Raw genomic sequence first — 26089 nt, 5'->3', positions numbered from 1 at the left:
AGAGCAGCATCTGCTGGGGTGTGGCTGTGTGGTTAGGGGTACGCCGATGGGCGGGGCAGGCGGCTGACACCCTCAGTGCTGATGTCCTGCACAGCATCTGGCTTCCAATGCCTGACTCTGCAGCCGTCACCTCCCACCGTTTCCTTCGTAAACTTCCTACTTTAGACAAGTCGCTCTGCTGACTGTTCTATGAACGTGCATTTCAGTTTTCTGACTCCGTGCATCTGCCTGGTGGGTCTTAGAACAGCCGGTTCGTCTCTGTTGATTTAAATTCCCGCTTTTTTCGAGCCGTTAAATACCCGCTTCTCCTTTTGTATGTTTTGCAGCGAGCCCTCACTGACAGTCATCCCCATGGCTCTGTGCTCACTGTGTGTCTATATTGTATTTTATGTACCTCTTGGATTTAGGGGTTCTGTTGGTCTCTTTCTTACCTCCTTTAGCTTTTCCTTCCTGCTTGCCTGGTTCTATTCATTCATCATCCACTCTTCTTTTCTTTTTAAAAAATACATATGTTTTTATCCTCACCCCAGGATATGTTTTTTTTAAATATAAATATATACACACACATATATATGCATGCACATATATGTGTATATATACTTATGTGTGTGTATGTGTGTGTGTGTGTGTGTGTGTGTACTAGAGGCCTGTTTCACGGGACTCGCACACTGGTGGGGGGGCGTGGCCTGCGGGAATCTGTCCACTGTGGGAGCACTGCTCATCCCAGTCAGCCGAGCGGCTGTGGACCTGCCCTCTGAGCCGGCTCCCACTGTGGGAGCGCACTGACCACTAAGGGGTAGCTCCTGCTTTGAGCTTCTGCCCCCTGGTGGTCAGTGTGCCTCATAGCGACCGGTCGACTGGTTGTTCTGGTCGTTCTGCTGCTGGGCTTTTATTATATAGGATATATTGACTTCAGAGAGAGGAAGGGACTGGGAGAGAGAGAGATAGAAACATTGATGGTGAGGGAGAATCATAGATTGGCTGTCTCCTGCACGCCCCCTACCGGGGATCGGGCCCATAACCCGGACATGTGCCCTGACCGAGAATCAAACCCCAAACCTTTTGGTGGACAGGATGATGCTGCAACCTACTGAGCCACCTGGCCAGGGCATCATCCATTCTTCTATCAAATCCCCAAATATCTCTTTTGTGCCTGCTGTGTGCCAGTCACTCTGATAGGCACTGGACCTACTGTGCTCTCACCGGTAGGCAGCCAGTACTCCACATCTCGTGTACAAGCGCATCCCACCCTCATTGTCCTCATGCTATGCTATGCTATTCCTTGTTAAAGTCAGGGAGCCTGTTTTCTTCATGATTATGTCCTCTGGTGGATCTAGGACATTCTCTGGCAAATGATAGACTCCTAAGGGCTTTGTTACGTCTTGTCTTTGCTACTCCCCCTCCCCCACCCCCCAATTCCACTAAGGATGTTTAATTAAGATAGCGAGTTCTAAATAGACGGCATTTTAAGAGTGTTCCTTCTTGAGCCTTGGTCATTGTCACTGGATTGTTAGCTGCCACAGTGCACGGACCACGTGGGCTGTTTCTTTTATATCTTAATACGGAATGTTGGTCAGAAGCTGTTCCCAGACTTACTGGCCACTCAGAAGGGGAGGCCCCTGGAATGACAATGAGGGGAGCGGAGTGTGCATCCGGGTTTGGCAGATCCCAGACCCTCTCCAGTCCTCAGTCAGCCTCTGACATTGTGATGGTAAATCCTTGCTCAGCTTCACAAAGCCGAGAGTAGATGTGGAAATGGCTGTCCTTTTTTTAAAATGTATTTTTATTGATTTCAGAAAGGAAGGGAGAGGCAGAGAGTTAGAAACATCCATGATGAGAGAAAATCATGGATCGGCTGCCTCCTGCACGCCCCACACTGGGGATCGAGGCCACAACCCGGGCATGTGCCCTGACTGGGAATTGAACTGTGACCTCCTGGTTCATAGATCAACGCTCAACCATGGAGCCACGCCGGCCGGGCATGGCTTTCCTTTTGTAGTTCTGTCCAAATAAAAGGTTTTCTATTTTTCAGAGTGTCGCTGCTCACCTGCCCACCAGAACCCCAGTGCAGGGACTGATGATTGTGTGTCTTCCTTGTGCAGAGGGTCAGCGTGTTTCTTGTGATGGTAAACAGTCCCCTTACCATGTTCTCCTGGCTGTTGTTTCCGGGTGTATCTGGCCCTGTGGTTTTTTGCTGAGCAATGCAAAGGAGTATTTGTAGAGAGTGTCTGAAGGCAAAGCTGACTCTACCCGACAAAGGTAATACTCTTCATTAACGAGGGTATGTAAGTGTATGTGGGGGAGGGGATTGGTGCAGAAATAATAGAAGAATATTCATGATTAGTAAGTTCCCTGACTCTCATTGGATGAATCTTATTATTTACATGAATTTAATACACTTAGTAAAAACAATGAAGGCTTTTTCTTAAAACACACACACACACACACACACACACACACACTAGAGGTTAGGAATTATAGGATGCAGAGCCTCAAATACTGTATTACCTTCTATAATAATAAAAGCATAATATGCTAATTAGACCGGACGTCCTCCCAGACGTCCTTCCGAATGACCTTCCAAACAAAGCTAGGGCTGCCCCGGTCCCTGGTTGCCTGCTGATGGCCAGAGGAAAGCCTGGGTCACAGGTGCCAGAGAGAAGCCGGTGCCAGCAGCCGGGGGAAGGAAGGCCTACTCTTGCACGAATTTCATGCACCGGGCCCCTAGTATTGATATAATTGAAATCCATTGAATATAGAAAATAACTTGGTGGCTAAAGATATTTTAATCGGTGTTTGCCGGCTTATTTTACTTTTTTTTTTCAAATGCTTTTAAAATCATACTTTTTTTCTAATGCTTTTAAATTGTGGATATGTTTTTCTGATCTTGTTTACTTATGATTTCCTCCCTTCAAGTTGAACCAAACTTTTATTATGTCATTTACAAGTGCCGAGCCTTTGAGCTATACCTTGATAAAAATAATAAAAATAGGTAACATCTATGGGGCACTGTGTTAAACCCATGTCAACCCATAATTGTTGGTGCCAATTCACTGCCAACACGAATCTCCAATTCGGGGTTTAGTGAAGGAGACTTTACTCAGTGCAAACAGCTCCATTGTGGCGCATCAAGGCTCTGAGGTGGCCTTGGGTACAGTGGCACTGGGGCCAGGCAAACCAGTTTTCAGTGTTTGGAGGAAAGGGAACATGCACTCCCTGCGCCAGAGGGGACCTGACTTATATACACAGAATGCTCCACCCCTGGTCCATGATTGGTCCATCCTCATGCAAATGAGGGCTCCAAATCCTCACAGTTTGATTGGTCCAAAAGGCATTGTCCTGACTGGTCAGAATGGAGCCACTCTAATGCTGCTGCTAGGGATCTAGTTGGGCAGCTCTGATTGGATGGGGAAAGCCTTGGTCCTATTGGTTGAAATACAATTCCAGGAGCTCCTTTATAAGGGCTGGCTCAGATGGCAGGGACACAGTCAGGGCAGGCAGTTCAGTGCTGGCTTCTCTCTGAAGTGGCTTGTGTGGGAGGCCCCTGTGTAGAAATGCCTGCTGGGCTCTGCTTTTTAATATCGAGCCTGGAGCCCTTCTCATTAGGTATCTTTTTTCTCAGGGTTCACATTATAGGATTATTTCACTTAATTCTCATCACATCCTAAAAGGTAATGAGTATTCCACTCATAGAAGAGAATACTGAGGCCCTGGAGAGGTTGACTAACTTGTCTATGGCCATAGCTATGTTGATGTAAGAATTTCCAAATCTGTAGAGACTTTTATAAAAGTTTATTGGAGCCAAACATGATATGCCTGGAAGCAAGATCTCAACAGACTGAGAAAACACTTCTTAGAATAGCACTCCACAGCTTCTTCTTTTTTTTTTTTTGTATATAGATTTGAGGGAATGTAAAGAAGATTATATGAAGGTAGGAAAAAGCAAGACAGGGATTGTATTACAGGATCGTTTCGGCCCCCTTAAGCTGGTATCTTTTTTAGGTAAATCTCTCCATTTCTGTAGGTACTTACATGTCCAAGGGCCATAGGAATTGCACTCTGGCTGTTGTGGGGTTGGTCAGACTTGGAGGTGTTATGAGTGGGGTGCCCTCTGTGTCCCCACCTGGTACTGGTGGAAGCGGAGTTCTTGAGGTGCCGTGGGGAAAGGAATTTCCTGAGGCCTCCTATGGAAGGATGAGGTATCCTGGAAAGCTTTTATTTTGGTGGAATTAAACCTTTGAGTCTCCCAGGTCCTGTGACCTCCATCTTGCCATGGAAAAAGTCCAGCCTTGTCGTCAGCGGGGCTAGAATCCAAGCCACATGGCTACAGAGGTGCACGGGTGAGTGTGGGCCCTGGAGCAGGCGAGAAGCAGGAGGGCAGGAGCCAACAAGCAAGAGAGGAAGAGTCCCTTGGCTCGGGGTTATAACCAGGAGCTTAGCCAATGAGCCCTTCAGGATTTCATGTGCTCCCAATGGCGCCACCCCGCTCGGCAATTATTTCTGCGCCCAGGTTAGGCTGACAGACAAGTACCTTCTCCACGGCACCCCAACTTCACCCTGCATGCACCCATCTCCCTTCCCACAGTGATTTGCAAGGAATGGACTCGTGTAGTTCCCTGGGGAGCGTGAAACCGAGGGTTCCTGGCGAAGCTCCCCAAATGACCATGCTTACCACGTCTGGCCTCCCCTTCGCTCTCCTCCTATTTCAATATTAGCTAGCTAATTATGATCGTAGCAGAGGCACGATCACCTGCTAATTTTAATCTTCCTTTTGAGCCGCTGAACTTAAAAGCAGCCCCGTTAGAACAGCTCACACACAGGGACTGCTACCCCAAGCAGGTACGTTCCTGGATTCTGAGAGAGGACTCTCCCAGGTTTATCCAATGAGAAGCCGGGAGCCAGTGAAATGCAGGGAGCCCCTGTGGGTACCTAGCAGGGAGTCTGGGGCTGCCGTGGGCCAGCCTGGGCTTCTTTGGAATCCTGCCGACTATGCCAAGTAAATGTCCATGTGAGACTGTCCAAAGCTCGAGAGATTTTTATAAAGATTTATTTGAGTCAAACAGAGGTTACTTCTGGAGGCAAGATCTCAACACACCGGGGTGGGATGCTTCCAAGAAATGACTCTTTGCAGCTTCTTTTGTGCATTTGGAACTAGGAAGGGAGTGTAAGGATGATCACGGGAAGGTGGGAGAGAGCGAGGCAGGGATGGGATTACAGGACCTTTATGGCTACGTGCTCTCTTGAGGGTGGTCATACTTGAGAAGCAGGGGTCGGAAAGCGTGGTCACTCATTAATTAGAAGGAGAGGGAGGTCTGCAGGGGAGCATCTCAAAAGTGTGCTAACCTAGATGCACACAAACAACGGACGAGGCTTGCTGAAGGCCAAGACAATAAGCCTTTTCCTGAAGACATTATGTCTGGGGTGTGACTGCCTTTGACAACCTGCCCAGTTAAGAATCCACGATCACATCGCCCTGTGAGGTTACTCTTCCTCGAACTCCTTTTTTGTTCACACATTCCATGAGGAGGAGACAGACCATAGACCAGTGGTTCTCAACCTTCCTAACGCCGCGACCCTTTAATACAGTTCCTCATGTTGCGGTGACCCCCAATTTCATTGTTACAAGTTGAACATAATGAAAGCAAAGTGATTCATCACAAAAACAGTATGTAATTATATATGTGTTTTCCGATGGTCTTAGGCGACCCCTGTGAAAGGGTCGTTCGACCCCCAAAGGGGTCGTGACCCACAGGTTGAGAACCGCTGGACTAGACACAGGCATTCAAGGGCTGAGCTCTCTGAAGAAGGAAGGGGCATGATGGAAAAAAGAGCAGTTGGGAGGCCCTGGAGGCAGGATTCAAAGGTATTTACTTAGCATGGCACTGAAGTCTCAGGGGGTTATATTTCCTGTTCTTCCACATCTATAATAATAAAAGTGTAATATGCTAATTAGACTGCACGTCCTTCAGGACGACCTTCAGATGAAGCTGGGGCTGTGAGGGCCGAGGCAGCCGCCAGGGCTGCCAAGGCCTACTGTTGCACGAATTTTGTGCATCAGGCCTCTAGTTGCTCCATAATCCCTTTTGAAAAATTCTGGCTTGAAACATATTTACTCCTGTGCTCTCACACACGCACACACATGCACATACATGGAAAGAGTCTGTCTCCCTTATTTTTGGTTATGCACAATACCTGAGTCATAGAAAAGAACTAATTAGCTCTAGGGGTGTGTCAAATGGGTCTACTGTAATGATAACTGGTCACTTGAGAATTAAGGGCTGAGGTTTCCTAGGTGTTTGGTTCCAATTAGGTTTAGGCAAGCTGAAGTTCTATAGGGAAAAAAGATCCTTTATTTCCCCCTCAAAAAACATCTTGGGAGACCAAAGAATGTTCTTTAGTGACTTAAGGGAATGGTGAAAACAGCGGCCTCTTGCCCTGCCTGGTCATGCCACAGATCCAAGGGAGATTTAAAATTAGTTTTGTTTCACAAACAAAAATAGGAAGAGGCACGAACATTGCATTACCAGGGTCTTGACAGAGCTATTTATTATACATCTGAAATTTAGTTGTTGTAACTAAACTATAGACCCGGGCCTGGTTTTGCATAGGCCTAGGCTAAGAATGCCTTTTAAAAAAATATTTTTAGCCCTAGCCAGTTTGGTTCAGTGGCTAGAGCGTCGGCCTGCGGTCTGAAGGGTCCCAGGTTCGGTTCTGATCAAGGGCGTGTATCTTGATTTCGGGCACATCCTCAGTAGGGAGTGTGCAGGAGGCAGCTGATCGATGTTTCTCTCTCATCGATGTTTCTAACTCTCTATCCCTCTCCCTTCTTTGTAAAAAAGAAGGATTTCAGAGAGGAAGGGAGAGAATGATAGAAACATCAATGATGAGAGAGAATCATTGATCAGATGCCTCCTGCATGCCCAGCACTGGGGATGGAGCCCACAACCTGGGTATGTGCCCTGACTGGGAGTCGAACCATGACCTCCTGGTTCATAGGTTGATGCTCAACCACTCAGCCACGCCGGCCCGGCTAAGAATACTGTTACATGTTCAAAGTTGCTAAAAACAAAACAGAATATGTAACAGAGATTTTAAGGTTTTTTACGGGGCCTTCAAAGCCTATGTTGCTTACCATCTGGCCTTTTACAGAAAGTTTGCCTGCAGAACCCGGTAGAGGTTGGTCTTCCCTTGCCAGTTCTGACCGTGATGTGAATGAGTCTTTGTCACAGATCACATGGCGTTCATTCAAAAATCCTGAAAATCTTTACCGAGGCTTCTCATGTGCAGGAGGCCAGGTGTGCAGGATGCTCGCTGGCTGTCAGAGGGCTTAGGTTTTAGTAAGGGGGGTAAACATTAAACAAATTGCACGGATGATTAATTAAAATAATGAAGTGTGCCAAGGTGTTGTGAAGGTTACTCTGGTTTTAATAAGTGGTTTTAATCTAAATTTGAAGAATGACTTCCCTGCCTAGCCTGTGTTGTTCAGTGGTTAAGCATAGGCCTGTGAACCAGGAGGTCACGGTTTGATTCCCGGTCAGGGCACATGCCCGGGTTTCGGGCTCGATCCCCAGTGTGGGGCGTGCAGGAGGCAGCCGATCCATGATTCTCTCTCATCATGGATGTTTCTATCTCTCTCTCCCTCTCCCTTCCTCTCTGAAATCAATAAAAAAGAAATAGTGTGAGCTATAATTCATAATAATAAAGTTCACCCTTTAAAAAAAAAAGGCTGGCCTTCTTGAGATGAGAGAAGATGCGAGGCCCACCGCGAGGCCCATCCTCTTTGGGGGCAGGAGGCAAGTGGGGGGCTGGGAGGGAAAACCAGAGCTGCCCTGTCCCACGTGGTAACTGGGCCGCAGACTGTGTTCCGCGAGTTTGGGAGGCTGCTCTCTGCCACGTCCGTAGCCTTGGCAACCGTGTTGCTCCCTGACTGTGTTTACCGTCCCCTGTCCCCGGGGAGGGCTCCGAGGCAGGTGACCTGTCAGGGCTCCTCTCACCGCCCTGTGTCCTCGCAGGGCGGACGCTGCTGGAGAAGCTGTTCAGCCAGCAGGAGAACGGGCCCCCGGAAGAGGCAGAGAAGTTCTGCTCCCGGATCATCGCCATGGGCCTCCTCCTGCCTTTCAGCGACTGCTTCCGGGAGCCGTGTCACCAGAACGCCCCGTCGAGCTCAGCTCCGTTTGATGTGAGTAGACGCCCGTCCCTCCCTCCCTCCCGTCCAGGGGGCAGGTGGCCGGCCAGGGGGCAGCTGTGATGTGGGTCTGCCCATCACCCTGTCACGGTAACCTCCATGTGGTGCCGCCTTCCTCCCCAGCCTCTCACCAGCTCAGTGTGTGTGTGTCCATGCTTTCTTTTCTCACTAGGGTTTCCTTTTTAAATTAAATTAAATTTTTAAAATATATTTCTATTGATTTCAGAGAGGAAAGGAGAGAGAGAGAAACAACAGTGATGAGAGAGAATCATGGATCGGCTGCCTCCTGCACGCCCCCTACTGGGGATCGAGCCCGCAACCGGGGCACGTGCCCCTGATCAGAATCGAACATGGGACCCTTCAGTCCGCAGGCCGATGCTCTATCCGCTGAGCCAAACCAGCGAGGGCAGGGTATCCTTTTTAAAAAAAAATGTTATTTTCCAATGACAGTTTGCATTCAAGATGATTTTGTATTAGTTTCAAGGGTACCGCATAGTGGTTAGGCAGCTATATGCTTTTACAAAGCGTTCCCCCTAGCACTGGCCCCACCCACAGTTATTGCAGTGTTGTTGCCTGTACTAATTCCCTGTGCTGTTCTTTATTTTCATGCCCGGGACTATTCTGTTACTACCAATTCGTACTTTTTTTCCCCCCCAGTTTGTACTTAAAAATTATTATCATTTGTAATCCTCGCCCGAAGATATGTTTTTATTAGTTTTAAAGAGAGAGGAAGGGAGAGGGAGAGAAACATCCATCGGTTGCCTCCTGCATGTGCCCCACCTGGAGATCAAACCCACACCCTGAGAATATGCCCTGACCAGGAATCGGATTCATCCATGACCCTTGGGTGCATGGGATGATGCTCCAACCCCCTGAGCCACACTGGCCAGGACCCAATTGGTACTTCTTTTTTTTTTTTGTTAATCCTCACCGAGGATATTTTTAGAGAGAGTGGAAGTCACACACACACACACACACACACACACACACACACACATCATTTGGTTCGCACGTGCCTGGACCAGGTCTGGGAATTGAGCCCTTGACTCCTGGGTGCCTAGGCTAACACTCTACCACGGAGCCACACCGGCCGGGCCCACCCTGTACTTCTCAATCCCTTCACCTTATACACCCAGCCCCCCAAGTCCCCTCTCCTCTGGCAACTGTCAGCCTGTTTCTATTTTGTTTGCTCATTTATTTTGCTCTTGAGATGCCACATAGACGCGAAATCATCCGCCATTTGCTTGTCTCTCTCTCCGACTTATTTCACTTAGCGCCATAGCTGCCAGGTCCATCCCTGCTGTCCCAAAGGTGAGATTTCTAGAGTCTTCTTAAATACCTTTGCCAAGCCTCCTTTCCATAGCAGAGGGCCACTCTTGACCGGTAGCTAGCTGCTTTTGTCAGTATCTCTGACGTTGCTGGTCATGGAGCAGCTTCGCGGGGCCAGTCTCATTCCCAGCGGCCGCAGGTCTCCATGGGTCCTCGGAGGCCATTTCACTGCGATCGTTACTCATCTGTGTACAAACTATTGACATGACGCAGCGTTGCCTGCTTCCTACCCCAGCTGCCAGTCGCCAGGAGTTAATACTGTGGAACAGTAATTCACAAGGCCTATTCGTAATTCATGACGGATATCGGCGTTGTTGGATTGGATTAGCATTTTCCAGCCAGTGTGTCGCTAATCTGTCTTAGGTGTGTGGTACATGTACTGCATTGGTTGTGATGAGTACATGGATTTATCCTAAGAAGAGTCAGGGTCCGGTTAGCTCTGTGCAGAGTTGTTCTCGAGGCAGAGTGCTCATTCAGGCGGGTTAGCCCCATTGCTTCCACCTTTACCCCCTACTCTTACCGACTTCTTCACTGTATGTGCTTTAAATATATGTATGTATTTATATTTAAATATATGTATAGTGTGATGGCCACACCAGTCAGGTTTATTTATCTTTACACTATTCTTAGTTAAAAGGGGGCATTTTTAGTCCAATTTTATTTTTAGCGATAACATAGATTTATTTCATAAAGAATATAATAAGTGGATACATATCAAGATGTTGCAACTTGCCCGGCTGGCATGGCTCTATGGTTGAACATCAGCCAATGAACCAGGAGGTCATGGTTTGATTCCCGATCGGGGCACATGCTGGGGTTGTGGGCTCGATTCCCAGTAGGGGGCGTGCAGGAGGCAGCTGATCTATGGTTCTCTCTCATCATTGATGTTTCTGTCTCTCTCTCCCTCTCCCTTCTTCTCTGAAATCACTGCTGTTCGGGCTAATTAGCATATTAGCTCTTTATTGTATAGGATATTTTAAAAACTCTTATTTCTTTGGACTCCACAACATTTTTATTTCTACAATATGTAGTCATTTGTTCCAGGTTCCCACTCAGGGAATGGTTGTGTGACTGGGTCCCGAAGTAATTGGTAGCCAAGTGTTCATACGTAGGCGTGTAAGCATGTGTGTTGTGAGATTATTTTACGTCCCAATCTACCATGTGACCTAGTAAATTTCTAAAATGTGCTACCTTTTGCATATTTTATTTTAGAAGACAAAGCAGGCGATTTCCTACCCATTGTTCTGAATTCAAGAGGATTGTTGCGGAAGTAGTGGGGTTCTGATTGTTATTCTCCCACCACAGAGTGTTCTGAGCTTAGAAGAAATGGTACCGGTACTTCTGTGGACTTTAGAATCATTCCCAACCATAAAGTGAATGGACGTTTAGAAAAATTGGTTTTTAAAAACACATTTTTTTTTTAAGGCAGTCACACTTTTTAAGGCCACGGCATAACATTCTTCTTCGTGATATGTTTTGGCTTTCAGAACTTGGCAAACAGCGTTGGGTGACTCAGAATTCCCTTTCAATCCATAGGATGGACTTTTATTAAAACGGGTGCCTCAGCCCGACTTTCCTCGCCATGATTTTTCTTACCCGTCTCCTGAATATGCCTTGAATATTAATTAGTTCTGTTGATGTGACTTGAATTTCCTGTGGCCTTCCTTGTCTCTTCGAGAGAGCCCGGAGAAGAGTAGAATTGTGAGTCCCTGCAAAGTGGAGGTACCTTGGACCAAGAAAACATCATCCAGCCAGGAACTTAGGGGTTATATCTTTCTCCCAATTTTTATAGCACTATGAAAACCTGAATGATTTATTCCCTTTTTAAAATATATTTTTATTGATTTCAGAGAGGAAGGGAGAGGGAGAGAGAGATAGAAACATCAATGATGAGTGAGAATCATGGATCGGGTGCCTCCTGCACGCCCCACACTGGGGATGGAGCCCACAGCTCGGGCATGTGCCCTGAGCGGGAATCGAACTGTGACCTCCTGCTTCATAGATCGATGCTCAACCACTGAGCCACACCAGCCAGGCTGCCTCTGGAGGACTTAAACGGGGGAGTACAGTGTGATCAGATCCATGATTCAGAGAGAGCATTTGGGGTGCGGGGAGTATGGACTGGGGGTGCTCTATGGGGATGGCTTGGAGGCTGGGAGATTCTGAGGGAGATGTGCAATAATGCAGGAAGGGAAGTGAGAATGGGGGATGAAAAAGTGGGATTCTAATGATACCTGGGTGAGTGATTGGCAAACTCCAGCGGCCATTGGGCTCACCTGGAGGACTTGTTAACACCCACATCACGGGCTCCGCCCCCGAGTTTCCGGTTCTGGTTGTGCGGGTCTCAGGTGAAGTCGGTGCTGCTGGACCAGGACCACACTCGGAGGAGCACTGCTTTGGGAGATGGGAGTGAGCCGGCTCCGGGGGTTGATGGATGCGTATGAAGGTGAGGGACAGGGCAGACGCAAGGACAGGCCCAGGTTTCCGGCCTGCGTGATGGGGCAGAGGGGATGCTCCTCAGTGGGTACAAAACAGGAGGAGCTGGTTGAGAGGATGGTTCAATGTAGGTCTTACTGGGTCTGAGCATCTGAAAGACGTGCGGAAGGGATTGGTCATTTGCATCCAGGGGTTGGGGGGGAGATGGAGGACTTCAGCGCGTAGATGACACCTGAGGCCATTGGGCGCCTGTAGAGCGAGGAGCAAGAAGCGCCGGACATGCAGATGGACATTTAGGGGAAAGTGAATGGAGTGTGTGTGTGTGTGTGTCTTCAAGGAGACAGATCAAGAGTGGTTAAAGAGGGAGAACAGAAGAAAAGACGAAAAAAGTGCTATGTCAAGTGTTGTCAAGAAGTCAAGGAAGATTAAGACCGAAAAGTAGTCACTGAATTTACCCAAAGTTATTGTGAATAACCTTGTAGAGAGGGAGTTGAGTGGGCACCGTGGGCGCTGTCGGAATGGGAGGGCGAGGGTGTTGGCGAGGAGATGTGACGTTCTGTCCTAAGGGCTTTCCAGATATTAATTCATCTGCTCGCCATGACATCAGTACAGGTGCGATTCGCTCCAGAGATTTTGTGTCAGAAAAAAGAAACGGGGTGGGTTCTTGTGTGGAATGAAAGCTCGTTTCTGCTTCTGTTTTCTTTGTCTCCTTTTGTTAAAGCACGTGGAGGTGCGGATGGGAGGGATTCAGTCAGAAGGAGATGGTGAAAGTTGGGCCGAGAAAGGAGAATCCAGACTGAGAAAGCGGGAAGGCATGGGAGGCTGGCCCAGGTGGGGGTTGGCCTGGGACAGGAGTAGGGACACCTGGGTCCAGAGGGATGGGGGCGGGCTCTTTCAGGTGCATGCTGGGAAGAGGAGGCAGTGCTGCTGGCGGAGTCCTCCTCCGTGAACCAGGAGGTGCCACCTTCTGCACTGGGTGAGTGAGGGGTATGGGAGGCTGATGTTTAAGAAGTAGAGGATGTTTCAAAATGAGACTGAGAGCTGAATGGAATGACGGAGGGATGCTGAGGAGGGCGGTGACGTGGATGGTCATGGCTCTGTCCCAGCACTAGGGATGGTGAAGGTAAAACTTTGCATGGATCTCAGGTTGGCATTTTTGCCCAGGTGGATACATCTTAAAAAAAAAAAAAAAATATATATATATATATATATATATATATATATATGTATATATATTAGAAAGGAAGGGACAAGGAGAGAGAGATAGAAACATCAATGATGAGAATCATTGATGGGTTGGCTCCTACACATCCCACACTGGGGGATGGAGCCCACAACCCGGGCTTGTGCCCTGACCGGGAATTGAACCGTGACCTCCTGGTTCCTAGGTTGATGCTCAGCCCCTGAGCCAGGCCAGCTGGCCAGGTGGGTGCGTTGTGATGGTTAGTGAGGGTGAGAGTTGAGGATGTTGGTGTGGGGGTGGAGGAAAGGGCGGGCGGGCTACAAGCTAGAAGACAAGACGAGAGGGCGTGGGCGGTGGAAAGCAGGGGAGGGAGGACTTGCAAGTCCGGAGGAGGAGAAGGTTGAGAGAGGATGCCGACATGCATTTTTCTTGACAGGTAAAGTGGGTTTCGGTGATGACGTGGTTGAGAGGGTAGCCAGGTGAGTGGACGGCTGCCTGACGTAAGGTGAGGGGTCAGATCGCTTTCTGATGTGAAAGCTGAGCCCAGGAGAGGGCAACCTGCCCCTCAGATGGTTCTGTGAGCCCTGGCCCGTGAGGCTCAGTTGGTTGAGTGTCTTCCTATGAACTGAGAGGTTGCTGGTTGGATTCCTGGTCAGAGTAAATGCCCGGGTTGCAGGCTTGATCCCCAGAAGGGGGCAGGTAGGAGGCAGCCGATCGAGGTTTCTCCGTCTCCCTCTTCTCTCTCTCTCTCTCAAAATAAAAATAAATAAATAAAAATATTTAACTATATTTTTATTGATTTCAGAGAGGAAGGGAGAGGGAGAGAGAGAGAAGCATCAATGATGAGAGAATCATGGATCGGCTGCCTCCTGCACGCCCCCTACTGGGGATCGATCGGCATAACCTGGGCATGTGGCCTTGACTGGAATCGAACCCGGGACCCTTCAGTCCAAAGGCCGGCGCTCTATCCACTGACCCAAACCAGCTGGGGCCTTAAAGAAAACCATTTTAAAAATAGTTTTGTAAGCAGCAGGCATGGGATTCAAACCCAAGAAGGCTGATTCCAGAGCTCACACTTTTTCTTCCATCTCTCACTGAATCCTGTTGATGCAAAGGCTCATCCAGACACTCCGGCCTCGTTCTCTCTGTCTCTACCATCGCTTCACGGTGAGCCGCCTTCATCCTGAGTTGGGGCTGATGTGGTGGCCTCCTTAGCAGCCTGGTGGTTCCATGTCCTTCCGCACGAAAAGGGTGATCACGTTCCACCTGCTGTAGATGCTTTGCTGTTAGGATAGCACCTAAGCTTCACGCAGGGCCCAGGAGGCCCTCCGCTGGCTACCTCCTGGCCGAGCCTGCGGCTTCGTCTCCCGTTTCTCTCTCCCACCTGATTTTGCTACCAGGGGAGCTTCCCAGAATTCTAACTAATTCCTGGGCTCCAACGTCAGAGTCGGAGGGACTGGGTGTGAGGTTGGACCCTGGATACAGGGATATTTGATCAGCGAGGTCTGGGGCAGCCTGGCTCTAGAGAACGTGTTCTGTGGGTGTTAGTTGTGGCTTAGATGTGGGAGCTGCCCCGTGGCCTTTTTCTTGAGCTCCAAGGAAGTCCTGTCTTTGAATTCTCAAGAGTTTCTAGCTCCACTGCTGTGCTAGAACTAAGCCTAATGATGGAATGTTTTCCCTTGGCGGCTCATTAAGCCTTTGGCTCACTTTTTGTGTGTAATTGAGAAGCTGCTATGGGAGAGAGAGAGAGAGAGAAAGAGAGAGAGAGAGAGAGAGAGAGAGAGAGAGAGAGAGAGAGAGAGAGATTTAGTACAGGTAGTTAACAGAATCTTCAGTGGGACTAATGTTACCTTCCTTTAATTTCTTACAGGAACTCTCTCTGTTGAACTCTTTCATTGTTCTTGTTTGAAAAAAACTTGAGAAATAGAAAAGGCAGATATTCAGACCTGGAAATGTAACCGAATGAAACTTATCCTAAAAAAAATATTAAATTTAATCCTATAGGATGTTGTAACACCAGGCAAAAATCGCCAGGGATTTTTCTTCCTTTTGCTTCTTCCTTTATATATTTATAAGCATGTTCTTTTGAAATATACTTTTGAAGTACAAGGGGTTGTGGAACATTGATGTTAGAGAAAATGACAGAATAAAATCAAAGTTTCCAATAACCCTATAGAAAAATTTAAGTTTTTTCAATAACCTTGTCTGTAGGGTATGCATTATAGATTAAGGAGTTATTATGAATGCACATATGGATAGAGATAAAATTATTTCTGTAGATGCGTTTTTACAGATATTTTAACATCTACTCTTGCCATATATGCCAAGTATTTCTGAATTTATTTGTAAGCCATTTACTTATTTAATTGTACATCAGGTGTTGTGCATAAACTAATGATGTTACATTATTCCATTTCTTTATCCTGTTGATTCCAAGCATTTCTTCTACAGTAAATTATTCCATTGCAGGTTGATTTTTATTCTCACATTTTTTCCCAAAGAGCACATTGGGATGACATTTCCTCTTCGCGCGCCTCTCAGCTCAGCATATACGCAAATATAGCAACTGAGGTGCTGAATTTCAGTCAAAAATAGAACTCAGCCTCTTTTTTTTTTTTTGTCATTTCTCCTCATTCATGCCCAGGGATCGAAGGATGAAATGTTTCGCTCTGCCCTCTGCTGGTGACTCCAACGGATGGCCAGGGAATTCACAAAAATCCGTAGTACTCAATTCCAAGTTTACAGAGTGGCCGCAAGATAGTTTAAAATTTCAGCCTCGCCAGATTCATTGTAATAGTTTTTATTTTTAACGAATTAATTATTAATTTTAATTGTCGTATTGGATATATTGGGGTGACATTGCTCAACACAATCACATTTCGGGTGTGCAGTTCCATAATAGATCATCTGCACACCGCGCTGTGTCCACCACCCCAAACCACGTTTCCCTGTTACCACTTGTCCTCCCTTTACCCTCTTCCACCCCCACCCCCTTCCTCTGGCAATCACCACCCTGTTATCTGTCTATGAGTCTTTTTTTTTTTTAAAGCTTTTAAAAAATATATAATATATTTTGTTGATTTCTTATAGAGAGGAAGGGAGAGGGATAGAAAGTTAGAAACATCGATGAGAGAGAAACATCGATCAGCTGCCTCCTGCACACCCCCTACTGGGGATGTGCCCGCAACCCAGGTACATGCTCTTGACCGGAATCGAACCTGGGACCCTTGAGTCCGCAGGCCGACGCTCTATCCAAACCAGTTAGGGCATGTTTTTTTCTTCTTTCTCCCCTAGCCCCCCAGCCCCCTCCTCTCTGTATCTATGAGTCTGTTTCTGTTTTGTTAGTTGAGTCTGCCCCTTAGAGTCCACATATAAGTGAAATCATATGGTACTTGTCTTTCTCCGCCTGGCTTGTTTCACTTAGCCTAATACTTTCCAGGTCCATCGATGATGTCGGAAAGGGTAAAAGGTTCTTCCATTTTATCACCAAGTAGTATTCCATGGCTACTGGGGATGGAGCCCGCACCCCGGGCATGTGCCCTCACCAGGAATCGGTGAACCAAGACCTCCTGGTTCATAGGTTGACACTCAACCACTGAACCACGCCGGTCGGGTGGGTTCATTCATTTCTTTATGGTTTTCCTCCCACACACGTCCCAACCTGGACCCAAGATAAGTGGGTTTCCTGGCCTTTTGTGTCCGTGCAAGGAGGCTGTTCTGGTCGGGGCCTCAAGTACTAATCAGGTTTTAAAGGGACATCATCTTCCCGTGGATTACAGATGCGAGTCCAGGGAGTCCTCCTGCCTGGATTCTCTGATTTTACCATTCCCTGCAGGCCACGTGGCATCTCCACGTTCAAAGAAACCGTAGATTTTTCTGAAAAAAAAGAGATGGAGGCAAGCATGGTTAAGAAAATGAAATGAGTGTGTGAGGGAAGGTGTGTGATGGATCTACACTGAACTGGATAAAATGCTCTTCTCATGTTTTATACCGATGCAGATATTTACAGGGTGGGCGAAAGTAGGTCTACAGTTGTAACACAAATAAATGATGCAATAACCTATAATAATAAAAGGGTAATATGCTAATTAGACTGGATGGCCGAATAGCTGAATGACCGTCCAGACGACCTACCTGATGAAGCCGGGATTTCGAGGGCTGAGCCCCGTGCTTGAATTTCGTGCAGCGGGCCTCTAGTGAATTAATAATAATCCAAGAATAAACTCTGTGTTTTACCTACGCACAACCGTAAACCTACGAATGCCCACCCCTGCACACATGCATCCCACGTGCACACTTAGGTTCGGAATGATGTTGTAACAGATCAGTCACATGGATGTCATTTTTTCGGTGGTGGAACGAATAGCTTTCACCTGTTTATTTTCATTTTTAAATCTAGCAAGATCAGCTTTACACCTGGGCTGCCGTTAGTCAGCCCACACACTCCCTGGACTACACGGAGGGGCGGTTTCCCAGGCGAGCCCCATCTGCGTGGTCACCCCCTGACGCCCCTGATGAAGCGCCCAGGGCCCAGGACGCCGAGCCAGGTAGGCCCGGAATGTTCTGAAGGCGTGTTGTGCAGACTTAAGCGAAGTGAGTCAGCTAAAAAGTGAATGGCTCAGCAGGTATTTTCTGGCCCAAAATAGAAACCAGCACTTGAGAAAAGTCACTACGATTGACGTGTCAAGAGGGTGTAGGCCAGGGGTGGGCAAACTTTTTGACTCGAGGGCCACAATGGATTCTTAAACTGGACCGGAGGGCCGGAACAAAAGCATGGATGGAGTGTTTGTGTGAACTAATATAAATTCAAAGTAAACATCATTACATAAAAGGGTACGGTCTTTTTTTTTTTTTAGTTTTATTCATTTCAAACGGGCCGGATCTGGCCCGCGGGCCGTAGTTTGCCCACGCCTGGTGTAGGCCTAACTAACCCAGTTTTAAAAGGAACGGTGGCGTGAGTGTCGGTCAGTATAAATGTGTCTTATCTACGGAAAAGCAGTCCTGTACTCAGAATACAAAAGTATAATCAGAAGATAAGCTGGGTGTTTTGGAGACCGATGGTTAAAGATAGATTTTTAGTTAGTTTTATTTTCTGATCGAAGAAAGGGGAAAATTGGATCTGTAGTAGATTGATTGCCTTCTTCCTTTCCAACCCAGAAACGCAGCCTGCTGTTTTGGAAACTCTGAAAAATTGCTCAGATGCTGTTCAGCAGGTAAGAAGATATTGTTTTTTCTTTTAAATTAAATATATTTTTTATTGATCTCAGAGAGGAAGGGAGAGAGAGAAACAATCAACGATGAGAGAGCATCATCGATCAGCTGCCTCCTGCACGTCCCCTACTGGGGATCGAGCCCACAACCCGGGCATGTGCCCTGACCGGGAATCGAATCATGACCTCCTGGTTCATAGGTTGAGGCTCCACCACTGAGCCACACCAGCTGCGCTAAAAATTTATTTATACATTCTCCCAACTGTGCTTTTGAAAATAACTTGGCGCTAGCAATTACTGAGTAATTAAGAAGTAAGAGTGTCTTCTCTTGAGCGTGGTCTAGTAGAAAACAAGAAGACATACTGGGTTCTAGGCGTAGCTCTAGCCCTACTTAGCCCACATACCTGGGCTACTTGGGACATAGTGTTCTTCTATGTGAAGTTACAGACTTTGGCGATTTTTGAGGATTTTCCAAGTGTAGAACGATTTCCTTTTTAAAAAGAAGCTGTCCTGCCCCATACATGGCAGTCGTGCACCCCCTGGAGGAGAAATGAGGCTATAACCCGGGCCAGGAACTTTAATTTATAACTCACTGTGCTTTCAAAAAACGTCATTAGGTTGGCCATTATCCTCAGAGTAAAGACATTCGTAAAAGGGTGTCGTCAAACGGGGTTTCCCGGCGTGTTTTCGTCAGAGCGGAGACCTACATGAGGCTGGGCCCTTGGAGACCTGTGTGACTCCGCTGATGGTCATTTAATTGATCTTCTAGTGATTAGCCAATAGTGATGAAGATGAAGCAAGATAAAAAGACGTAAAGAAATACAGTTAGAAATAAGTGAGGAAAATAGTGCCCTCAAAAATATTCCCTCATTATTTTTCCAGCTCAAACAATTTTTTTTGAGGCCCAACTAAATTGTGATTTGAGATTCTATATTGGATTTTTTCCCCAAATTCTTATTCCCGAGGCATAGCTTCCTGAGTTCTTTGTTGGATATGATAACGCTGCTGAAAACTCGGACAAAAAGCCATCTGTCTTATCGATTGAGATAAAGCACGTGTGGCAGCGCTGTCTACGTCACGATACCAGCTGTCGTAATGTAACCTATATATCCACGTGCATAAAATTGTAGTGGTTTTCTGTTTTCCTCGCGCTGTCAACCATGGTAAAATATACTGTAATAAGCAGTACACTCAATGAGCTGAGTGATTTCAACACATCACACGTTACGGCTCAGAAACCCAAGGGTGAAACCGATTGATTTAAATGTCACACCTTCTCTTCTTGTGGTCACTGAAGGGTCTAGAACAGTGATGGCAAACCCTTTGAGCTCGGTGTGCCAGCATTTTGAAAAACCCTAACTTAACTCTGGTGCCGTGTCACCTAGAGAAATTTTTTGATCTTTGCAACCATAGTAAAACAAAGGCTTCTATTTTTGATATTTATTTTATATATTTAAATGCCATTTCACAAAGAAAAATCAACCAAAAAAAAAATGAGTTCGTGTGTCACCTCTGACACGCGTGTCATAGGTTCGCCACCCCTGGTCTAGAAACTGGAAAATGTAATTAACTAATGGAGAGGAAAACATTTGTGGGCCATTGAGGATATTTTTTCCATGGATTTTTAGAGAAAGTGGAAGGGAGGGAGGGAGGGGGAGGAAGAAGGAGAGAGAGAGAGAGAGAGAGACAGAGAGAGAGGCATTGATGTGAAAGAGACACATCGATTGGTTGCCTCCCTGGGATTGAACCTGCAACCCAGGTACCTGCCCTTCACTGGTCATCCAACCCATGACCCTTCGGTGTGGGAGCGGATGCTCTAACCACTGAGCCTGCCGGCAAGGGCACAACCACCACAACAAAACCATCACCCAACACTATGCCATTTATAAGAATCAGGCATCAAGACAGGTTTGAGAGGCATAGAGACCGATGAGCCCCCCTGGACGTCTTAACTTTGACTCTTAACGTTGGTGGGCCCACTCGTGTCCATGTTACTCAGCGCTTCACTTCTCTCTCTCTCTCTCTCTCTCTCTCTCTCTCTCTCTCTTTTTTTAAAAGTCCCTTTTCTTTTTCCTGTCACTCCCTTTGCCCTTCCCTCCTCGGTCACTAGATGGCAGGTCTGCATCTCTGTAGCTGACCCCTGCGGGAGGGGAGGGGAGGGGAGGGGAGGGAAGGAGCGGTGTTCAGCGCTGGGCTGTGGGAAGGATGGCGTTTTCTGGTCCCTCCCAGGGACCTGCGCATCTCTGCGCGGTGATGCTGGGGATGCAGGACCTGCTGGGTCGGGGCAGGCGCAGAGCCCAGAGCATCTCTGCGTTCCTGTCCAGCTGTGCGCGCCCTCCGAGCTCCCTGGGAGTTATTGAATGAGTTTTGACTTGTGCTCTCTCCATGGAGTTAATAATGCAGAGAGAGCTCCATATCCCTAGGAAAAACCATGACTCACGAAGCCTTTTCTTAGCGATGGGGGTGGGGGTGTAGGGGAGTATAAGGGGGGGCGGGGGGGGGGGGGAGCCGGTGGTGTTGCCAGGGAGTCTGATGCTTAAAGCAAATGCAGCTGCTAGCTCTGCTCCCGGCTTCGCTGTGGCCCCTGGAACGAGGAAGCTGGGAAGCGAAACTGCATTCTCAGGACCTCAGTTTACCCATTGGTTTACTTTATTTTTTATTGATTCCAGAGAGGAAGGGAGAGGGAGAGGGAGAGAGAGAGAGAGAGAGAGAGACATCAGTGATGAGAGAGAATCATGGATCGGCTGCCTCCCGCACGCCCCCTACTGGGAGATCAAGCCCACAACCCAGGCATGTGCCCTTGACCAGAATTGAACTCCGGACCTTTGAGTCCATAGGCCAACACTCTATCCACTGAGCCACACCAGCCAGGGCTGTATACTGATTGTTTTAATACCAATTAACATGCTCTGAAAATCTGCCGTCTAAAGAATGATTTTATAAAACTGAAATAGGACTGCCTTTCAAGTCAGTTTTTTATTCTTTGGCCCCGGGGTGCAGGCTCGATCCCCAGTGAGGGGCGTGCAGGAGGCAGCTGACCCATGATTCTCTCTCATCATTGATGTTTCTGTCTCTCTCTCCCCCTCTCCCTTCCTCTCTGAAATAAATAAAAAATATTTTAAAAAAGATGTGCTATGATTGCCAGTCATGCGTCCTAGAATGCCAGACATGTAGCCTTAGAATTTGCCAGAACTTGACAATCTGAATATAACTTTCATATAATTAACGAGAAAAATTAATTACACATCTCACTAGCATTTACAAAGTAAATGGTCTCAGTGTTAACTTACCAGTAAGTGGCTTTGATATTCTAGTCTCTGAAAGGATCTTGCTGACATAAAATAATAAAGTTTCAAAGACGAACAAGTTAAGTTTTCAGCAAAAGCTTTCTTTGAGTGTATCTTGGCTTCCTTTTTGACAGTTTCAGCCTTAACATTATGCTAATGTTTTCCTTTTTTTTTTCTAGGAATCAGATAATCTTGTATTTAGAGAAATATTTGGGGCGAACATTTTATTTTTTCATGGCAACTTGCATTCTGTGACATGCGAATGTGTAAACAATTTGTGAGAACTAGCCATCACCACCCACGTATAAGATTATGCGGGAATGGAGGAATGTTGGCCGGCCGATTGCACACACTGTCCAGCCAGCGCAGATGGCAGCCTCTACCACTTAGAATGGTTTAGACGTTTGAAATAATACTTTTAAGTACAAATCGTATTGAAATTGGCAACCTGTAAAGTATATTACAGTCTGTGTTGACGCTCCATAATAGATGCCTGTTTTCCCGCATTTGTAAGGATGTACCCATTAGATCAATTCTGTCCAAAATTATGAAGACACTTTTTTTTTTCCTTTTAGAAATGCATTCATTTCAATTTTTAATAGTGAGAGACATTAGCCTTGGGGAAATGCACACAGTTCCTGGAAACGCTGTGAGAGTCTTTTCGAAAAGTGTAGAAGAGAGAGCAGTGGTCCATTTCTCTCGTGTGGAGTGCTCTGAGGAGCTGATGGCCCTCTTGTCGAGTTGTACCCTGAAGGGATGGGGGATTAAGTACCAGGCCCAGGACACCTGGGAGCAGGCTCCCAATCCCAGGTCTTTCCATGGACAGCAGAGCGCCTGGCAAGACGCTTCGAGATGAAATCTGGGCTTGTCTGTGGGTGGGCCCTGAGAGGAGGGAGGATGTTTGCTGAAATGGCCAGAGAACAGACAGCATTTTTCTTCGATCATGTTTACCATGTAAGTTTTTTTTTTTTTTAATAAACCTCTGGAAAAAATTCTACATAACCCGTGTAGAAATCAGCTCTTCCTGCTGACAAGCAAGGCAGCCTCTCTAGAGAGTTCTACAGACAGCGTCTTGGCGGCGGTGACTTGGTGCTGATAGCCCTGGATAAGGAAGGCCAGATAAGATTCTTTGAAGACGCTTAGCTGCCTTCAGAAGCAGAAACCCTGTGTCCAGCTGGCTGCTCTGTAAGAATGGATGGCCCAGCCCTCCTTGACAGGCGAGGCCCGTGGTCGGCAAACTGTGGCTCGCAAGCCACATGCGGCTCTTTGGCCCCTTGAGTGTGGCTCTTCCTAAGCCTTAGGAGTACCCTAATTAAGTTATTGAACAATGTACCTACCTATATAGTTTAAGTTTAAAAAATTTGGCTCTCAAAAGAAATTTCAATCGTTGTGCTGTTGATATTTGGCTCTGTGGACGAATGAGTTTGCTGACCACTGGGCTAGGCAGGCAGTTCAGATTTGACATGAGCTTCATTGCTGTTTTCCTGGAATGGACAAGGAGGATGGTCACCTTGATTGAGGGCTGGGGTTTTGCAGGTAAAGATAGAGCCGTGGAGAGGAATAAAGATTTTAGCACATGGCGTTTTGTTCTCTCTACAGTCAGGACTATGTAACAAGCAGCTAGTCTCACCCCCTACTTGCCCCCCATGTTTTCTGTCTATAATAATTATCTCTAGAAAAACAATTCTCTCTCTGAAACCTTCAGAATGGTCAAGAGGCCGCTGGGGAAACTGATGACGTTCTCAAATACTACAAAAGTTGACCATCTTTTTATAAAAGATGTCCTATATCATGGCATTATATGCTTTTTTTTTTGAAAATCTGCACCCATGAAAATGAACTGAAGTCTTTTATTTTTAATCCTCGCCCAAGGATAGGTTTATTGATTTTAGAAAGAGGGAAGGAGAGAGAGAGACAGACAGATATTGATGTGAAAGGGAAACATCGATCATCGATTAGTTGCCTCCCCTATGTTCCCTGACTGGGTCACTATTTTTCACTAATGTCTATACAAATATATAAAGTATTTCAATACATAGCTTGGGAAAGCACGCCATATATTCTCTAAATTGTCCATGGTAAAAGAAATAACCACAATAAACAATTATTTAAGAAGAAAACTAGGTTTCTTTTTAATTTCTTTCAACAGCAAGGGTTACTTGAACCATTTAGACATGAGGGTGACCCATACATTGCCTTAGGCAAAACGTTAAAATCGGAGTCAACATGACATACATGGCCTGAAACGTGTGCATAAGGTGTACGCTCGTGCCCATAGGGATATCTACAATATTTAAATCTATTTTTTGCTTAATTCCGTCCATTTTTTGGAGTATTCCTTACTTTCTATTCAACTATGTCTTTGTTGCCCTCAGGAAGTTACAGACATTGGATCTGAGGGACAGGCCACTGTGATTCAGCAGCTGGAGCAGACCATTGAGGACCTGAGGACCAAAATAGCTGAACTGGAGAAGCAGTACCCTGTCATGGACGCGGAGGTGGCCGGCGGCCGTCTTGGGGTTCAGAACGGAGAAGCACCCTCGGACGATGTCTGTCTTGCAGCTCTCAGGTTAGGAGAAGAGCATGGCCGGCACCAGAGGATTTTACAGGCCAAGTCCATCCAGACGTCCCCGACCGAGGAGGGCGGGCCACCCACGCAGCCTCCTGCCACGACACTGCCAGAGGGCCCCTCTCCGTCCGGACCTCAGACAAAATTCTGCTCAGAGATTTCTCTGCTGGTGTCTCCAAGGCAAATAGTGCAGCTGGATGCCCATCAGCCGGTGCAGCCTCCACCGCCTCCACCCCTGCCCTGGGCTGAGGGTCAAGGCCAGGCCAGGCCACAGTCTTCCCAGCCTTCGGTTCAGACTGAGCTGGACACCAGCCATGAGCAGTCTGTTGCATCGCCCTCTGGACACAGCCTCAGCGTTCCACCCCCACCGCCTCTGCCTTGCACAGCGTCTTCCGGCTCCACCTTTGGTGTGGGCACGGGGGCTCCCTCCCCTCCCCCACCCAGTATACCTCCTTCTATGCCTAGTACGCAAATGCTGCCGCCCCCTCCCCCACCTTTGCCTGGTGAAGAAATACCTCCTCCCCCTCCCCTTCCTGGGGTGGAAATACCCCCTCCCCCACCTCTTCCTGGGGTGGGAATACCCCCTCCCCCACCTCTTCCTGGGGTGGGAATACCCCCTCCCTCTCCCCTTCCTGGGGTGGGAATACCCCCTCCCCCACCTCTTCCTGGGGTGGGAATACCCCCTCCCCCACCTCTTCCTGGGGTGGGAATACCCCCTCCCCCACCTCTTCCTGGGGTGGGAATACCCCCTCCCCCACCTCTTCCTGGGGTGGGAATACCCCCTCCGCCTCCTCTTCCTGGGGTGGGAATACCCCCTCCCCCTCCTCTTCCTGGAGTGGGAATACCCCCTCCGCCTCCTCTTCCTGGAGTGGGAATACCCCCTCCCCCACCTCTTCCTGGAGTGGGAATACCCCCTCCCCCACCTCTTCCTGGAGTGGGAATACCCCCTCCGCCTCCTCTTCCTGGAGTGGGAATACCCCCTCCGCCTCCTCTTCCTGGGGTGGGAATACCCCCTCCGCCTCCTCTTCCTGGACTTGGGGTTCCCCCACCTCCTCCTTTGCCAGGTGTGGGTATCCCACCTGCTCCAGCTCCCCCTCCCGGTCCAGGAACTGGCATCCCCGCAGCCCCACCGCCACCTGCTCTGCTTCCTGGCCCTGGCCCCCCACAAGCCGGGGGTAGCACTTTACCAGCACCACACGCGTGCGGATTTCTTCCCCCGCCGCTGCCAACTGGCTGGTTTGGATTAGGGATGAGCCAGGACAGAGGGAGTAGGAAGCAGCCCATAGAGCCTTGCCGGCCCATGAAGCCTCTGTACTGGACGAGAATTCAGCTGCACAGTAAAAGGTAGCGTGCATGGGGGCTCAGCCCGGAGTGGGAACACCCTCCCCCACCTCTTCTTGATTCCCTCTTTTTCATTCGGAGTATTCCTTATTTTCTATTTAACTCTGTCTCTGTTGTCCTCAGGAAGTTCCAGGGAGGTACTTTCCTTAATAACTCAGGAAAATGACAGTTTAGTGCCCTTTTCAGTACTGTTCTAAAATTTGTCTGTAGATTTTTTAAGTCAATATTTAGTGGAACAATCTGTTATTTAAAATTCTACTTTCTCAGAGGTATCAGAAGGATAGAACGAATGGCATATATGTATCAATGTATACGGTGTACAGATACCTGTCCATCTAGGTATTGACTGATCTTTTAAAGATGGAGGGGTATAGATTTACTTAGCCTGCCTGCTGTATTGCCTCACTCTGACAACCGCGTTAACCATGTGACTCAAACCCTTACACGCACGGACTTGCGAGGGTGCTGTTTGCATGTGTTTGGAGGGACGGTCTGGTTGTAGGGTTGCATTTTGTCTACGGTTGTCTTTTTCCACACAAAAGTGCTACA

At 47.6% G+C, this 26089-nt stretch overlaps 1 protein-coding gene across 1 annotated transcript in view; it reads left to right on the top strand.

Annotated features, from left to right (window-relative positions):
• The window catches only part of FMN2 (formin 2), a 127193-nt gene that overhangs the window by 8750 nt on the left and 92354 nt on the right, over positions 1-26089 (top strand). The window contains 4 exon segments of the mRNA XM_070401278.1: positions 8013-8179; positions 17533-17680; positions 18291-18346; positions 24006-25543. Coding sequence (XP_070257379.1) covers positions 8013-8179; positions 17533-17680; positions 18291-18346; positions 24006-25543 — 1909 coding nt within the window.

The sequence above is a fragment of the Myotis yumanensis genome, unplaced genomic scaffold (genome assembly GCF_028538775.1).
Source record: "Myotis yumanensis isolate MYYU_CA2020_CCGP unplaced genomic scaffold, mMyoYum1.0.hap1 SCAF_22, whole genome shotgun sequence".
NCBI classification, from domain to species: Eukaryota; Metazoa; Chordata; class Mammalia; order Chiroptera; family Vespertilionidae; genus Myotis; species Myotis yumanensis.
The sequence above is the reverse complement of the archived record's forward strand: the minus strand, read 5'-3'. Positions and strand labels throughout refer to the sequence as shown.